The sequence below is a fragment of the Bicyclus anynana genome, chromosome 17 (genome assembly GCF_947172395.1).
Source record: "Bicyclus anynana chromosome 17, ilBicAnyn1.1, whole genome shotgun sequence".
Taxonomy (NCBI): domain Eukaryota; kingdom Metazoa; phylum Arthropoda; class Insecta; order Lepidoptera; family Nymphalidae; genus Bicyclus; species Bicyclus anynana.
Genome location: NC_069099.1, coordinates 14,623,151 through 14,638,791, shown reverse-complemented (window position 1 = coordinate 14,638,791; position 15,641 = coordinate 14,623,151). Strand labels below are relative to the sequence as shown.

The following is a 15,641-nucleotide window of genomic DNA, read 5'->3' as shown; positions in this document are numbered from 1 at the left end:
CAAATAACTGAAAAGCTTTAGATGTAGCCCGGTTAAAAATTACGCCCCTCAGAATTGAAGGCAGAAGTCATATCCACTGGGCTATCACGGCTATCAAGCCAAATAAACATTAATAAATCCGAAATTCACAATTGATCGGTAACTTTGAATAGAGCACCGATACGAATGATGGATGGAGTATGACAAAAGCGCCGATTGTTAGTGTTTATCTGAGTGTTCGTTCCGATCTACTGAACACTGAATCACGTGGCATATATTTGAGAGATAAGCTTATTGTATTGTTTATTATCATCATCATCATCATCATCATAATCATAATAATTGACATAGACATAGTCCTCTTGCATGGACTTCCAAGCACAACTGTCTCGAGCCGCGAGCTTCCAGCAGCTCTCTGCAACCCTCTTGATGTCACCTAGTGGGAGGTCGACCAACACTGCGCTTTCCGGAGCGGAGACGCCATTGCTGCACATTGGGACCCCAACGTCCATTGCCACTTGAGTCTTCGCACACATAAATAATTAAGAAAAACCTTTTTTTTTTTTGTTTTTATTCTTTACAAGTTAGCCCTTGACTACAATCTCACCCGATGGTAAGTGATGATGCAATCTACGATGGAAGCGGGCTAATTTGTTAGGAGAAGAATGAAAATCCACACTCCTTTCGGTTTCTACACGACATCGTACCGGAACGCTATATCGCTTGGCGGTACGTCTTTGTCGGTAGGGTGGTAACTAGCCACGGCCGAAGCCTCCCACCAGCCAGACCTGGACCAATTAAGAAAACCTCTGTCGGCCCAGCCGGGGATCGAACCCAGGACCTCCGTCTTGTAAATCCACCGCGCTTACCACTGCGCCACGGAGGCCGTGCAAAACCTACCTCAGATGTTTTTCCTACACGTGATATTATATTCTTTAACTGCACATAACTGAAAAGTGCATGCCCCGGATCGGATTTGAACCTACGCCCTCCGAATCTCAATCAGAGGTCATCACGTCATCATAGTCCACTGGGCTATCACGGCTCAATAAATAGACAAATTTCTGTTACTATTTACGATACTGTTGTATATTTATTATATAAGAGGATTTACTGATAAATGCCCAGCCAGGGTTTCTGAAAAGACGTCTGTACGCTCAGACTGAGCCGCAAGAATAATTTCAGCGGTAAAACCAAATTAATGAGCGCTGTCAGAATTTGTTGAAACGCTCTTCCAGATATCCTCCAGTACAGAGAGGCGGCCATCTTTCTCTCCGCCGTACAATGGAGCAATAAATGTTCCGTACATTGAACAAACAGCAGTGATAAATAACTCTAGATAGTTCATACGTACAAATGAAATGAAATATTGGTTACTATTGGATACGCGCGACTTCGTTTGTTTAAAAAGCAATGCCCAATGGCCCAGGCCTACCCTAACCACCCCGAAATTTACGTATATCTAAAAACTAGCGGACGCCCGCGACTTCGTCCGCGTGGAATTTAGTTTTTCACAAATCCCTCGGGAACCATGGATTTTTCCGGGATAAAAAGTAGTCTATGTGTTAATCCAGGCTATAATATATCTTAATACCAAATTTCAGCTAATTCGGTTTAGTAGTTGAGGTGTGAAAGAGTCACAAACATTCATATCATCAAAATCATCAGTTTTCGCAAATCTCGGGACACCATGGATTTTTTCGTGATAAAAATAGCCTATGTGTTAATCCAGAGTAAAATCTATTACCATTCCAAATTTCAGCTAAATCGCTTCAGTAGTAGCGGCGTTATAGAGTAACAAACATCCAAACATCTATACAAACTTTCGCGTTTATAATATTAGTAGGATAGGATAGGATAACTTGATAATTCTACTTTAATAATGAAATCATTACTTTATAAAAAAAAAGTTTGCTACAACGTTTTACGATATTTTTAATTCATCTTCAATTTTCCCACAACGAGGACAAGCTAAGATCGTTGACCATACAGTCTGAGTTTTACGATATTTTTTGAAGACTTATGATTGGTTTCTTTGTTCGTTTTCTTGTTTGATAAGCTGGTTGGTAACAGAAAAAAATAATACTTTAAACGTTACTTGCCGCTTTAGTACACCGGTGAATATTTTGCCTTAAAAGACTGATAACAAACACGTATTTTTTCTTAAACAAACGTACTTTTCCCTGCGTATCTCTTCTCTCGGACCCACATGGGTCCGGGGAGAAGCACGTCCGAGGCATACGCCTCCTGCGTGCGGTTTCTTTCGCTCTCTATTAATGTAATGGTTTTTAATTCTTCACTTCTGTGATTACTGTCTTCTGGTTTATGCCCAGATAGAGCTGGACAGGAGTCTCAAGATGGAGTCACTTGGTTTCCTCTTTCTAAGAGAATGTCCCGTGGGAGAGTCCCACGGTCGGGAGGGCGTGCGTGCCACGGCGCTATTTCCCGGATATGTGGGTGTTGCGCCGTTTCAGTTTTTGCGTAGACTCGGATCGACTGGTTGATGATGACCGAGTCTAGGTCCTCGATACGGAGGCCCCTGGCGATAGTCAGGTTCCTCACGTATCGAGGGGCGTTCAGAACGTACTTTTATTAAACCAGATCCTTATTTGTACGTCATATTATTATCTCTATATACTTTTATAGGGGAGTGTACCTGGGTTCCCTGGGCCGACGTTGTATGGGCTGGTGGGCATTCACCTTCAGATGTTTTAAAAATCGGAAGAATTCTTTGGTTGCTGGTATGAAAAGCCCTAAATTCTTCTTTAGGATGCTATTTATTATCTGCTATATATGCTATATATTATCTCTTACGATTAGGTCTGTTAAGCATAAATTAATCATTGTTACTCAGGCTCAATTAACTCAAAAGTCACGTTATTTGTGAGCGCCATATGCTATATTATATAATAAATCATTATATAATCATGATGAACTTCCGCAAAGTAACGCCTGCTTCTATCCAATATATGCTATATTTTTCCTCATATTCTCATGGGAACGGAAACTACGCGGGTGAAACCGCGGGGCGAAAACTAGTCAAACATAAAAGCGCGCGATACCAACAGGGCGTGCAGATAACACTCAAGGCTCAAAGAAAGGCTCGCCGTGAAAAGTCGCGCCGATTTTTATCTCTCTGCAGGTGGCGTGATGTAGAAGGGTTATTTTGTACCGACGGAGTGCGAAATAGGTTTATAAAGTGAATTTAAGCGCACTTTTCTCTGTTAACATAGTTTATAGTTCGAAGTTTTTACTAGTAGTAGGGGGATTGTCATTACCTTACCTTACCTTATCAATAATAAAAACATTAATAATAAAAACATTTATTCAGTCAAAACAACATAACATAAATAAGAAAAAAACATGAGAATTAATACTAACTTAATACTAAGGCTTCGGCTAAATGGGGCGCTGCCTCAGCTCTATGCTACAGCTAAGTAACTGTAGCGCTGATTTTCAGGCATGACCCCAGGAAGAGCTCACGGACTGATCGGGAGATCAGCCGATAGACGTCCACTGCTGGACATAGGCCTCTTGCATGGACCTCCAAACACAACGGTCTCGAGCCGCCAGCGTCCAGCGGCTCCCTCACTGCCATTATACACTTAACCCTAAAGCCTAGTTCGGACTACTTTAGTAGTTTAGTCGAGTAGCATACTAAACTATTTGCTACTGCCTTCACACTTCACAAGTGTGTGGTGGTATGCGAGACTAACAACCTACAATGCAGTAAATATTAATTTTAGTTTCCAAATCGAAGTAGGCAGATTGTTCAATTTGTTTGTTACGGTATTTTTTTACTTTTTACAAATTAGCCTTTGACTACTATCTCACCTGATAAGTGATGATGCAATCAATGATAGATACGGTCTAACTTGTTACGAGGGGGATGAAAATCCCCACCCCATTCGGTTTCTGCACGACATCGTACCGGTACGCTAAATCGCTTGACGGCACGTCGTTGGCGGTAACTAGCCACAGCCGAAGCCTAAAGACCTGGACCAATTAAGAAAACCTTAATTGGCCCAGCCGGTGATCGAACCCGTCTTGTAAATCCACCGCGTACTCCACCGCGCCACGGAGGTCGTCAAAAATTTTCGATTTTGAATTAAAAGAAAACTCAATTCCAAAACGGAATCCTAGTCGAGATTAGCTCTCAAATTCTCAGTAGGTCTGGTAAGCTGGAGCAGGCGCGCTCTTGTACTGATAAGTGGGATTGATCCCACATACTGAGTCCGGGATTTGGTCTGGCGAGTATTCGATGAACCGGGGAATTCCCTGATTTATTTCCCCTGGAATTGAAGTCGGCGCTGTTTCCACTTATTACAATGCATTTACTGGTAATTCTAGTAGATTTGTGAAGTCCTGGGATTGAATCCTGAGTTGGGCAATGGAGCAGGTTTTTTTTTTTAATAATCTCTCAGTAGTAGCCCAAAGTCAAGAAGTTCGAGATGTTCATCATCGTCATTAACCCATATTCGGCTCACTGCTGAGCTCGAGTCTCCTCTCAGAATGAGAGGGGTTAGGCCAATAGTCCACCACGCTGGCCCAATGCGGATTGGCAGACTACACACACGCAGATAATGAAGATAATTCTCTGGTATGCAGGTTTCCTCACGATTGAGACACGTGATATTTAATTTCTTAAAATGCACACAACTGAAAAGTTGGAGGTGCATGCCCCGGAACGGATTCGAACCCACACCCTCCGGAATCGGAGGCAGAGGTCATATCCACTGGGCTATCACTGCTCTTGTACAAACATATATTAAGACCCTCCTCTTCGCGTAATTACCCAAGTAGGTACGTTAAAGGATTAAGTTTGTTTAACCTGAAAAATACCGTGATACTTAACTCGTAGGTACAAATAACCGCATTAATTAATCACAGTTACAGCAATAGTGTAGCTCGTATCAACTGTAGTTTGTATACTTTTGGAACGTACGTATGTATTTATTTAAAAAAAAATATATATTTAAAAAAGAACTTCAAAAAAAGGAGGAGGAGAGAGGTCTATGTTCTGTTTGTATTTTTTATGTATGTAATAAGATATTTCCGTCATTTGTGGACCGATTTTGAATTATTTTTTTTTTGTTTAGTTAAGAAAGCTGAAACTAGGTATTTACTGTCTTTGATCAGAGTTATTTCCACTACTAGCCATTGAATTTACTTAGATACGGCTGGTTGTATCCTTAGCTGTTTTTGTGCGTGATTATTTAAGGAGAAACTGGCACCAGTGACTTAAAAGTTGGGGAGTAAAATGTTAGCTTAGTTTAAACCCGTAATGATGTCAAAGTGCAAGCTATAGCTTGGCAGCAGGGGGCGTGTAGCGATGAATGAAAACCCCACATGCATCCCACTTCCCAGTCTCATCTCAGTCACCCAGTCCTTGACGGGGAGAACCCCGTCACCCGCATATCATAGGAGTGTCATCAACGAACTTGCCAAACTATAGATACTGTACATTTTTTGATATCGCATTTTACATAAAACAAAACAAACATGTGTTAAGCCCTCCTCCTCGTAATTACTCAAACAGAACGTTAAAGGATTAAGTTTGTCTAACCTGAAAAGTACCGTGTTGTTTCTTACTTACTTAGTTCGTAAGTACAAATAACCGCATTAAATCACAGTTAAAGCGCAAAGTGTAGATTTATTCCTCAGAGCCGGCGCTCGCGTGGAGTCACGCGCCATTGTTTGTCAAGTTTGCGCTGCGGTTTCAATACGAGGACTTGTTAGGTCATATACGCACTGTGCGGTTATTTTTTTTTTGAAGTGAAACTTCTTTAGGCGCATGAGGGTAAAATTTTTACAGATGTAACGTCACGCCGGTATGCAACGGAAGTGTCGAAAGAGAGAGAGAGAGCGATCGAGACCGATTGAGACAGATTAAGACAGGGCGAACGTAGCATGAAGCAACTAGCCGTGGAGTGAGAGTAGAGAGCAAGCGAGAAAGATTGAGAGAAAAAGTGAGACAGAGCGAACGTCGTATCACGCACAGTGCTATGGAGTGAGAGGTGGGAGAGAGCTATAGTGAGAAAGATTAAACGAGAGAGAGAATACGAGATGTCGAGAAATAATACACGCCATATTGGTTGTGTATTCGTTACTAGTTATTTATTAGAACTTTAGGTGGCATTTCTGTTGCATAGCGTCATTTGCAGTAAACGCAGATTTTTCATCTATTTACAATATTATTCAACACTTTTTATATTTTAATGACAATTAAATTCCTAACCTATCTTCCTTTTTAATCTCACCTGATGGTAAGATGTCGTGTAGAAACCGATAGGGGTGTGGATTTTCATCCTCTTCCTTGCAACATTACTTACCATCAGGTGAGATTGTAATCAAGGGCTAACTTGTAAAGAATAAAAAAAAACTTTGTAGGTATAGTCATATAGTACACTTTATTTCCAAGCTTTTTTATCGTTTATGTAGTCATAAATACGCATAAGCTTGCATTTAATAAAAACTTTAGCCTATAATCGATAGCTGGTAGTAATACATTTAAATAATAGAACAACACTTTACACTAGCTACTGATATTAATATACCCGAAATGAGGTTTTATTAAAGAGCCTACAGCAAACATATAACCAGAAAACAACTCGTATTTGCAGTCAAACAGTTTATTTATTTAAAAAAACTGTCTCGCATTTGCATATTGCCGGATGTTTCGATTGCAACCGCAGAAATTCGGCCAAACGCAAGTTCGACCGCAACCGACGCACTACCAAACGACTATGCCGCGGTTACCCGCACAGTGAGTGCGCGCCCTTATATTTACTTTATTTCAGTACTAAACTTGTAATACATTGTGTTTACTCGCGAAAGACTGAATTTTACACGAAGGCTAACGTGGATTATTGTTCAGTTTCTTCGTTTCAAGGTTTTGATTTATTTCTCCTAAAGCTATGGAATTGAAAGGATTTCTGACAACTTCTCTGGTGCAGCAGATCCTGTATTCTTGCTTAGGACAATAATTTAGAGTTTTAAATTACCATTAAAATTAAACCACTGATTTTAATTAATGTTAATAATAAGTGGAACAGATTGCTTAAAAATGCTCTCTCAGTCACAACGCTTCACACCAATCGATTACAACTTTGAGCTATTACTACAAATGTCTCAGACTAAATAAAATTTCAATATTTCGACTCGAGACTCTAGATCTCAAGATCCAAAGCTATAAGACCACCGAGGAAGTTTTAGACAATCTTTTAATTCTTATCAATACATCGATCGGTATCAACCCATATTAGCCTCAGCTCTACCTAGCTCGAGTCTCCTCTCATTCTGAGAGGAGACTCGAGCTCAGCAGAGCCAATAGTCCACCACGCTGGCCCAATGTCGATTGGCAGACTTAACTCACGCAAAGAATTAAGATAATTCTCTGGTATGCAGGTTTCCGCACAATGTTTTCTTTCACCGTTTGACACACGCGATATTTGATTTCCTAAAATGCACACAACTGAAAAGTTTTAGGTGCATGCCCAGACCCGGATTCGAAACACCCTCCACACCCTCAGGAATCAGAGGCAGAGGTGATATCTACTGGGCTATCTCTCTCTCCGCGTCGTGTTCCTCATTACTGAGTGTCGTGACCCCTATCACACACTCATGACTTTTTCCCGCACGATGTCACGCCATGCGGCTCGGCTTTTCGTGACTTGTAGAGCTTCGTGTACTTTTGTATCGAGAGTGGTGCGGATTTGATCTGACCAACGCATCGGGCTACGTCCTCGAGGTCTCTTTCCTTCCACTTTGCCAGTGATAACAAGTTTCTCTAGGTTATCTCCTTCACTCCTGGCAATGTGACCGAAGTACTCGAGGATCCTCCGAAGACAGCTGGTGGAAAGTCTTTTCGAGATGTTGAGTTGTTTCAACACCAAACAGATGCATTGGTCCTATGCTATCACGGGTCTAGGCTCTATTAATTGTTATCAATACATCTAAACTCCCTAAACAAGGTATTAATATTGGTTGCATGTACGCGTATGAGATTGGACACAAAGCAAATATACGGTTGCATCTCCAAATGCGGATGCAGTTGTTACACAATCAGGGCACGAACTGCGTTTACTGATTTAAATTCGCTCAGCGAACTATGAAAGAGATGTACACAGAATAACTTAGGAGCACAAATGAGGCTTGCTGAGTCGGAAACATGCCATTGTTTAATGCTTGTCCGTTCTGTGTTCCAACTTCCATATATGTGTATATGTTTCTTATAAATAGTTATGTACTGATTTTTTCTTCTTCCAATAACTTAGGAGCACAAATGAGGCTTGCTGAGTCGGAAACAAGCCATTGTTTAATGCTTGTCCGTTCTGTGTTTCAAGTATCATGTGTGTGTTTGTATTTCATATAAATAGTTTTGTACTGATTGTTTTCTTCTTCCAATAACTTAGGAGCACAAATAAGGCTTGCTGAGTCGGAAACATGCCATTGTTTAATGCTGTCCGTTCTGTGTTCCAATTTCCATATGTGTGTATGTGTTACATATAAATAGTTTTCTACTGATTGTTTTCTTCTTCCAATAACTTAGGAGCACAAATGAGGCTTGCTGAGTCGGAAACATGCCATTGTTTAATGCCTGTCCGTTCTGTGTTCCAACTTCCATATGTGTGTGTGTTTCATATAAATAAATTTGTACTGATTGTTTTCTTCTTCAAATAACTTAGGACTACAATAAGGCTTGCTGAATTGGAAAAATACCATCCATTCTGTGTTCCAAGTATCATGTGTGTGTATGTATTTCATATAAATAGTTTTGTACTGATTGTTTTCTTCTTCAATTAACTTAGGACCAGAAATGAGGCTGAATCGGAAACATGCCATTTTTAGTGCCTGCCCGGTCTGTGTTCCAACTACCTTAATACTTCTTCAAATAACTTATGAGCACAAATAAGGCTTGCTGAGTCGGAAACATGCCATTGTTTAATGCTTGTCCGTTCTGTGTTCCAACTTCCATATGTGTGTATGTGTTTCATACAAATAGTTTTGTACTGATTGATTTCTTCTTCAATTAACTTAGGACCAGAAATGAGGCTGAATCGGAAACATGCCATTTTTAGTGCCTGTCCGTTCTGTGTTCCAATTACAATGTGTGTGTATGTGTGTAGTTCTGTGCTGATTGATTTCTTCTTCCTATAATATAAGAACACAGAAACGAGGCTAGTGGATTCGGAAATATGTGTTACCCATATCCTATTACTCTCTGACTGTTCTGTATTCCAAATTCCATAAAACAGTTCCGTAATCATTTGTGCTCGTATTCTGTGTTCTTACTTCCATATGTGTATGTGTTCCATACGAATAATTTTGTACTTACTGATTGATTTCTTCTTCCAATAACTTAAGAGTACAAATGAGGCTTGTTGAGTCAGAAACGTGCCATTGTTTTCTGCCTATCCATTCTGTGTTTCAACTTCCATATGTGTGTATGTGCTTCATATAAATAGATTTGTACTGATTGTTTTCTTCTTCCCATTATTTAGGAGCACACATGAGGCTTGCTTAGTCTGAACACACCATTGTTTAATGTCTGCCTATTCTGTGTTCCAACTGCTATATGTGTATGAGTTCCATACGAATACTTTTGTATCTCCTGATTGATTTTTTTCTTTAAATAAATAGCATAAATGAGGCATAACATAAGAGCATAAATGCTGAGTCAGAAACACTCTAGTGTTTAATGTCTGCTTATTCTGTGTTCTTCCTGTGTGTATGTGTTCCCTATGATAGTGCTATACTAATTATTTATTCTTTACAGGATATTGGAATAAGATAACTATTATAAAAACCAACATTATATTGTGATTTTTAATTCTAACTGACCTCGGAAGGAGGAGGATCGGATGAAAGTACGTTTTTTTCATTCATTTCAGTATGCACGTAAATCAGTATGACATTTTCGTCTTCATATTTGAATCAATATAAATAAGTGTAGATAATCTTAAAAATATAAAATATAATTAAAGATAATTAAAAATAGACATCGTTATTAGTCCACGATCCGTATTAAAACGTCCTTTACCCGTCTGTTTATTGGATGAAAAATATTTATTATCAAAATTAGTAAGTTAAAAAATATAATTGCGTGTAGGTTGCCTCAAAAACTCTAGACAAAACTTTTACTTAATAATGATTAATTATAATTAGGCCAGGAAATTAGGCAACCTGCTCGCAAAGTATTTTTTAAAGTACTAAATTTAATATAGAACCTCCTCCTTTAAACTTTCCTCCATTAAACAGATAGGTGAAGGTCGTTTCTAATAATTCGGATGTTCTTCTATGTACGTTACGCGTTACTCAAACACTCAACTCACGCATGTACGTAATACTAATAACGTCAGCAAACTTAATCTAACCACTTTGAAGGCCTCGTATAAGTAAGTCTAGTTTTATTACGTACCGTCTGGGCGGGCCCCTAACCTAATATGGGCCACTCGATTTGTTTACAAAGGAAAAATTTATTCATGAAAATTGTACGCCGGGGTCCGGCCACGATAAAATACACTATTCCCGCATAAATTCCTTTGCTTGAAACATTTATTTCGACCGACAAATATCGTTCATATTTATACATTTCTATTGTAAATAGTCGTAGCTTGAGAAGTTGGAAGCAAGTCCAGCTGTATTATGCTTAAATAAAATCCAATAAAACCTTGATGGATACTCGGATAATAGAATACATTCAAATCTGTGAGTTCTAGGGTTCACCGCCTTCATACTGATCAGCAGGTAGAACATATTATGATGTTATTTTTCGCTTTTTAGTTTAGTGGGTACATTTTAGGTTTTGAAGTCGGTTGTATTTTTTTATTAAAATTTTTATTATTTTTCCATTTTTAGTGTAAAATTTCATCTCATACGAATACATCAGACCCCTAATGACAGTCACAACCCATCTTGGTACAAAATTCTTAGCAATACAAATTAATCAAGCCCAAGCACAAGGTAGCTACCGTAAACCGTTAAGAGGTTCCCTTAATTGACCTTGGTCTTCATCATCAGACCCCGAAATGACAGTCGTCGTATTGTCGTAGGTACTTACTACTTTTTAAGTATTCTCTATTTTTTTTCTGATTGTGTAAGTGCCTTATCCTGTCATAGGGGGTTTTGGGTGAACGTAGAAGTATCGCCTGATGGGCCCGAAGTTAGAAGCAGATACGGGGTCTTTAAGTGCGTTTTCTATATATTTTTGAAAGCCTCCTTGGTGCAGTGGTATGATTGGTGGATTTACAAGACAGAGGTCCTAGGGTCGATCCTCGGCTGGGCTGTTAAGGGTTTTCTAAATTGGTCCAGGTCTGGCTGGTGGGAGACTTCAGCTGTGGCTAATTACTACCCGGCAAAGGAGTACCGCCAAGCGATTTAGCGTTCCGGTACGCTGTCGTGTAGAAACCGAAAGGGGTGTGGATTTTCATCCTCCTAATGAGTTAGGCCGCTTCCCTCTGAGATTGCATCATCACCTTCCATCAAGTGATTCAAGACTCATTCAGACACATTCGTACTTGTAAAGAATAAAAAAAAAAAACTTTCTGATAAAACACCCCATGCTTCAAAGAAGACATGACATGCTCCTTGCACCAAGGCATGGGGGTATTAACTCAACGACTTCCGGGCTGCTACTTCAGTATTATTGAAAATACCCCAACCCACTCCACGACTCCCGGACTTCAAAGCCTAAAAAGAAAATGATCATTAGATCGCCAAGGTAGCTTATACATCGTCGTCGTGGTTATCAACCCGTATTCGGCTCACTACTCGAATCTCCTTTCATTCTGAGAGGAGTTAGGCCAATAGTCCACCACGCTGGCCTAATCTGGCAGATGGCTGGCAGATTTCACACACGCAGAGAATTAAGAAAACTCTCATTTATGCAGGTTTTCTTACAATGTTTTCCTTCACCGTTTGAGACGTCATGTGATATTTAATTTCTTAGAATGCACACATCTGAAAAGTTGGAGGTGAATGCCGCGGACCGAATTCGAACCCAAACCCTATGGAATCGAAGGCAGAGGTCATATCCACTAGGCTATCACGGCTCGTATACATTAGAAGCTTTGAAATCGCCGCCAGACCGAGACAAAGTGACCGAACTCACGGTTGGCAAATTTACTTAAAATCTCGCCAAATTAATGGGACGGACCAAAATTCAATTTGCAAATTGGTTAAGGCTGCTTGTTTGACCTAACACTACACTGTTGGCGCCAAGCGATTACCTATACACAACACAACACGGCTCGTATACGTTACCTAAATAAAATGTTAAATATTTTAGGATCAGCAATGTTTGAAGTTAATGGTTTATTTATACGCTTTTTAGCAGACTCAAAAGTGATTACAAAAATAAGAAAACTGATGTCGAACAAAGGTTTGTCACAACATTTGTCAGGACAACTTAATTAACAAATCAAACTGTAATCAAAATAAGACCCTAGAAAGGCAGAGAATGACCTTGAGTGAAGTCACGCACTTGTGAACGATGTGTGTAGGGTTAAAGGATCCTTTGAATGTTAACAAACACTCTCTCCCCGCCTATCCCAAGGAAGCCATAAAGAATTACACAACAAGAGATTTGGACGGCTCGAACGCCACGAGCACACTGAAGCCGTGCGTACCGCAAGTCGTTGCAACGCGGCGATAACTCGCTTTATGTTAGCTTCACTTGTAACTTATATGTATGTAAGAAAATCTTGGAATCTCAATTTCACCCACTTTCTGGTCTTCGATTAGGATGAAATTTTGCGCACGCTCTGAGTTCTGATGACAATACATGACTAGCTAAGAAACGTCATTACAAATCCAATATGGCGGGCTCCCTATGATGACGGGCTGGCTGTGAAATTCACCCCCATGATTATCATGGGGTCAATTAAATGAATACTAAGATTTAAACGAGTAGGAGGAGGATGAAAATCCACACCCCTTTCGGTTTCTACACGAATTTCGGTTTCTACACATTGTACCGGAACACTGAATCGCTTAGCGGTACGTTTTTACCGATAGGATGGTAACTAGCCATGGTCGAAGCCTCCCTTACCAGCCAGACCTTGACCAATTAAGAAAACCTCAACAATCCGCCCCACCGAGGATCGAACCCAGGAGCTTCGTCTTGTAAATTCACCGCGCCTAAAGCAGATCGACAGTAACAAGTGGCACTGCTTATTTGTAAGAGCCACATACCACCTACTTGGTCCAAATAATAAATCCTGTGAAATAGCTGCATTATGGGCAAAGGGTTCAGAACGCCAGATATAAAATAAAATTCACATGAATTACATCCTCGTGAGTTAAAAAGGTCTACGGGTAACGAGCCGATAGACATAGTCTGAGAGACAGGCGTTATTTCATCCACCGATGAGTTTGTCTCCGAGACAAGGGTGCGTTCGTGGCTTTGTATTTTAATTTGACGTTATTGTTCTATGAAATGACAATAGAAAAACTGAATAACAGAAGAATAATAGGGATGTTTGTTAGTGAGTTTGCCTACGAAATACTAACGTAATGCATGTTTGAAAAAGAAAAAATAATCTCAGCATAATGCTACATGACATTTTTAGATAGTTCGTGTAGCGCAAATTTTCAACTGGAACCAAAAATCGGGTGTCGCTACGAACACAACCCACACAACTTCATCATCATCATCATTAGCAACCCATTTTGTAGCTCACTGTTGAGCATGAGTCTCCTCTCAGATTGAGAGGAATTAGGTTAATAGTCCACCACGCTGGCCCAATGCTGATTAGCAAACTTCATATACGTAGAGTATTGAGAAAGTTGTTAGGTATGCAGGTTTCCTCACGATGTTTTCCTTCATCGAGACACGTGATTTCATTTGAGACACGTGATATTTAATTTCTTAAAATGCACACAACTGAAAAGTTGGAGGTGCATGCCCGGACCGGATTAGAAACTACACCCTCCAGATCGAAGGCAGAGGTTATATCCATTGGGCTATCACGACTTTTATACTAACACCTACACTGACATATACTAAAAAGTTAGTAATTAAAACTAGACCAACAACTAAAATATCATCAAAAACAACACTTGTAAAATATGCCAATTTTTGCAACTCAGTTGTTCTGCCGTAAAAAGTTGCGAGATCCATGTAAAACCAAGTCGGTTACTTTATTCAGTCCGTTATTAATGGATCTTCTGTCTCAAATTATTACGGCATCGATAAAGCGAGTCCTTTGTTAATCATTGCCATCTTCTGTTCCGAACATGGTTTGAGAAGGATACCGCCTTTTCAGCTTGCCAGCGCACCACTTTCTTCCCAAATCATGAAAATGATAAATTTTCTACTTTTTGCCTGTTATTTAGCCGTCTTAGCTCGGCTTAATAGCACGATGCTTAAGCTCATTTTCTGGGCCGATGTTATTGGTACTGATGACACTGGAACTTGCGTCTTCACACCATTGAGTACTTGTTGTACATTTGCGCTAACGTTATGGGATAGTTTGGTACTTTTGGCAACAACAAATGGTAATTTTAGGGTCAATTCGTTGTTTTTATTTAGCTCCTGCTAATTGTCATACCTGGATAATACCTGGATGGAGGTGCAAGGGAAACGACCACGCGGCCGATCACCTATCCGCTGGTCTGACCAGGTTAAGTCACTCACTGGACTTCCTGTAACAACAGCCATTAGAAAAGCTGAGGACCGGACTGTGTGGAGGGGAATCGTTAACAACGCATCGAAGGGACTGCAGTGCGGACACGACCTTCAGCAATGAAGAATGCGACCAAGAAGAGAATTGTCATACAGTCAAATTCAAATATATTATATTTTATTTAAATATATTTTGCCTGAGCTTGGTGTTCATCTTATGTACTCTGACGATCAATCGACCGAGTCCTTTTAATCATTGCCATCCATTATTTTTTTCTTCAAACTTTTCTAATCTTCTGTCAAATTATTATGAATTTAGTTACCATAACAACATCTTGTAGTGACTAAATCAATATCAAAGATTTTATATATATTTTGAATAAAACAATTATGTTCATTAAATATATTGTTTTTTTTTTAAGCATTTTAGTTTATCTATCTTTTTTTTTGTAGAACCACCAATTTCTTAGAAACAAAGAAATCAAAGTAACATGAGCAATTGATCTTTAGTCTTAAAAACTACTGTGTGATAACTTACGGTAGTCTCTTTGACTACGTAGATCGAAGGAGTCATTTTATCTGACCCAGTTTCCAGCTAAGAAATTTGCCTCGCTTACTATCATTTGCAGAATGGTTTTATTTCTATGAGGGAAGCAACCTTCTATTTATTTACTCTACATTTCAATAACTCTTTCCTTACTTTCTCCTTACTAAAATATTTTGTGTGCCTTTTGAAATACATTTTATATTTTTAACTTTACTTGGTTTTTACCGTAAATCTTAGAACGTATATCTTGGGAATGTATCTCATTTATTTAAGATGTATTAATTTTCATAAAAAAATACTTAATCGCTAACATGAGAACACTATTTTTTTTAGCTTAAATTACTTCGCCATCACATTCTCGCTGTTACTCATTCAATGCATTAGTTCAGTCATTATTTAAACTGTTGTGGATAACTTATAGTTTAGTTAGAAATAATCTGATAGTTTTATTTTGAATGCATTGAGTGAGTTTACATTTTTAATTGGTGT

General features: G+C 39.3%; 1 protein-coding gene across 1 annotated transcript in view; it reads right to left on the bottom strand.

The window, feature by feature from the left end:
* Positions 1 to 1,177: 1,177 nt before the first annotated feature.
* LOC112048616 (limbic system-associated membrane protein-like) overlaps positions 1,178 to 15,641 on the bottom strand; it is a 193,835-nt gene continuing 179,371 nt past the window's right edge. Inside the window, exons 7-8 of the mRNA XM_052886364.1 lie at positions 2,157 to 2,318; positions 1,178 to 1,314 (exon numbers count right to left, since the gene is read on the bottom strand). Of these exons, the coding sequence (XP_052742324.1) occupies positions 1,178 to 1,314; positions 2,157 to 2,318 (299 nt within the window). The remainder of the gene's footprint in view (positions 1,315 to 2,156; positions 2,319 to 15,641) is intronic.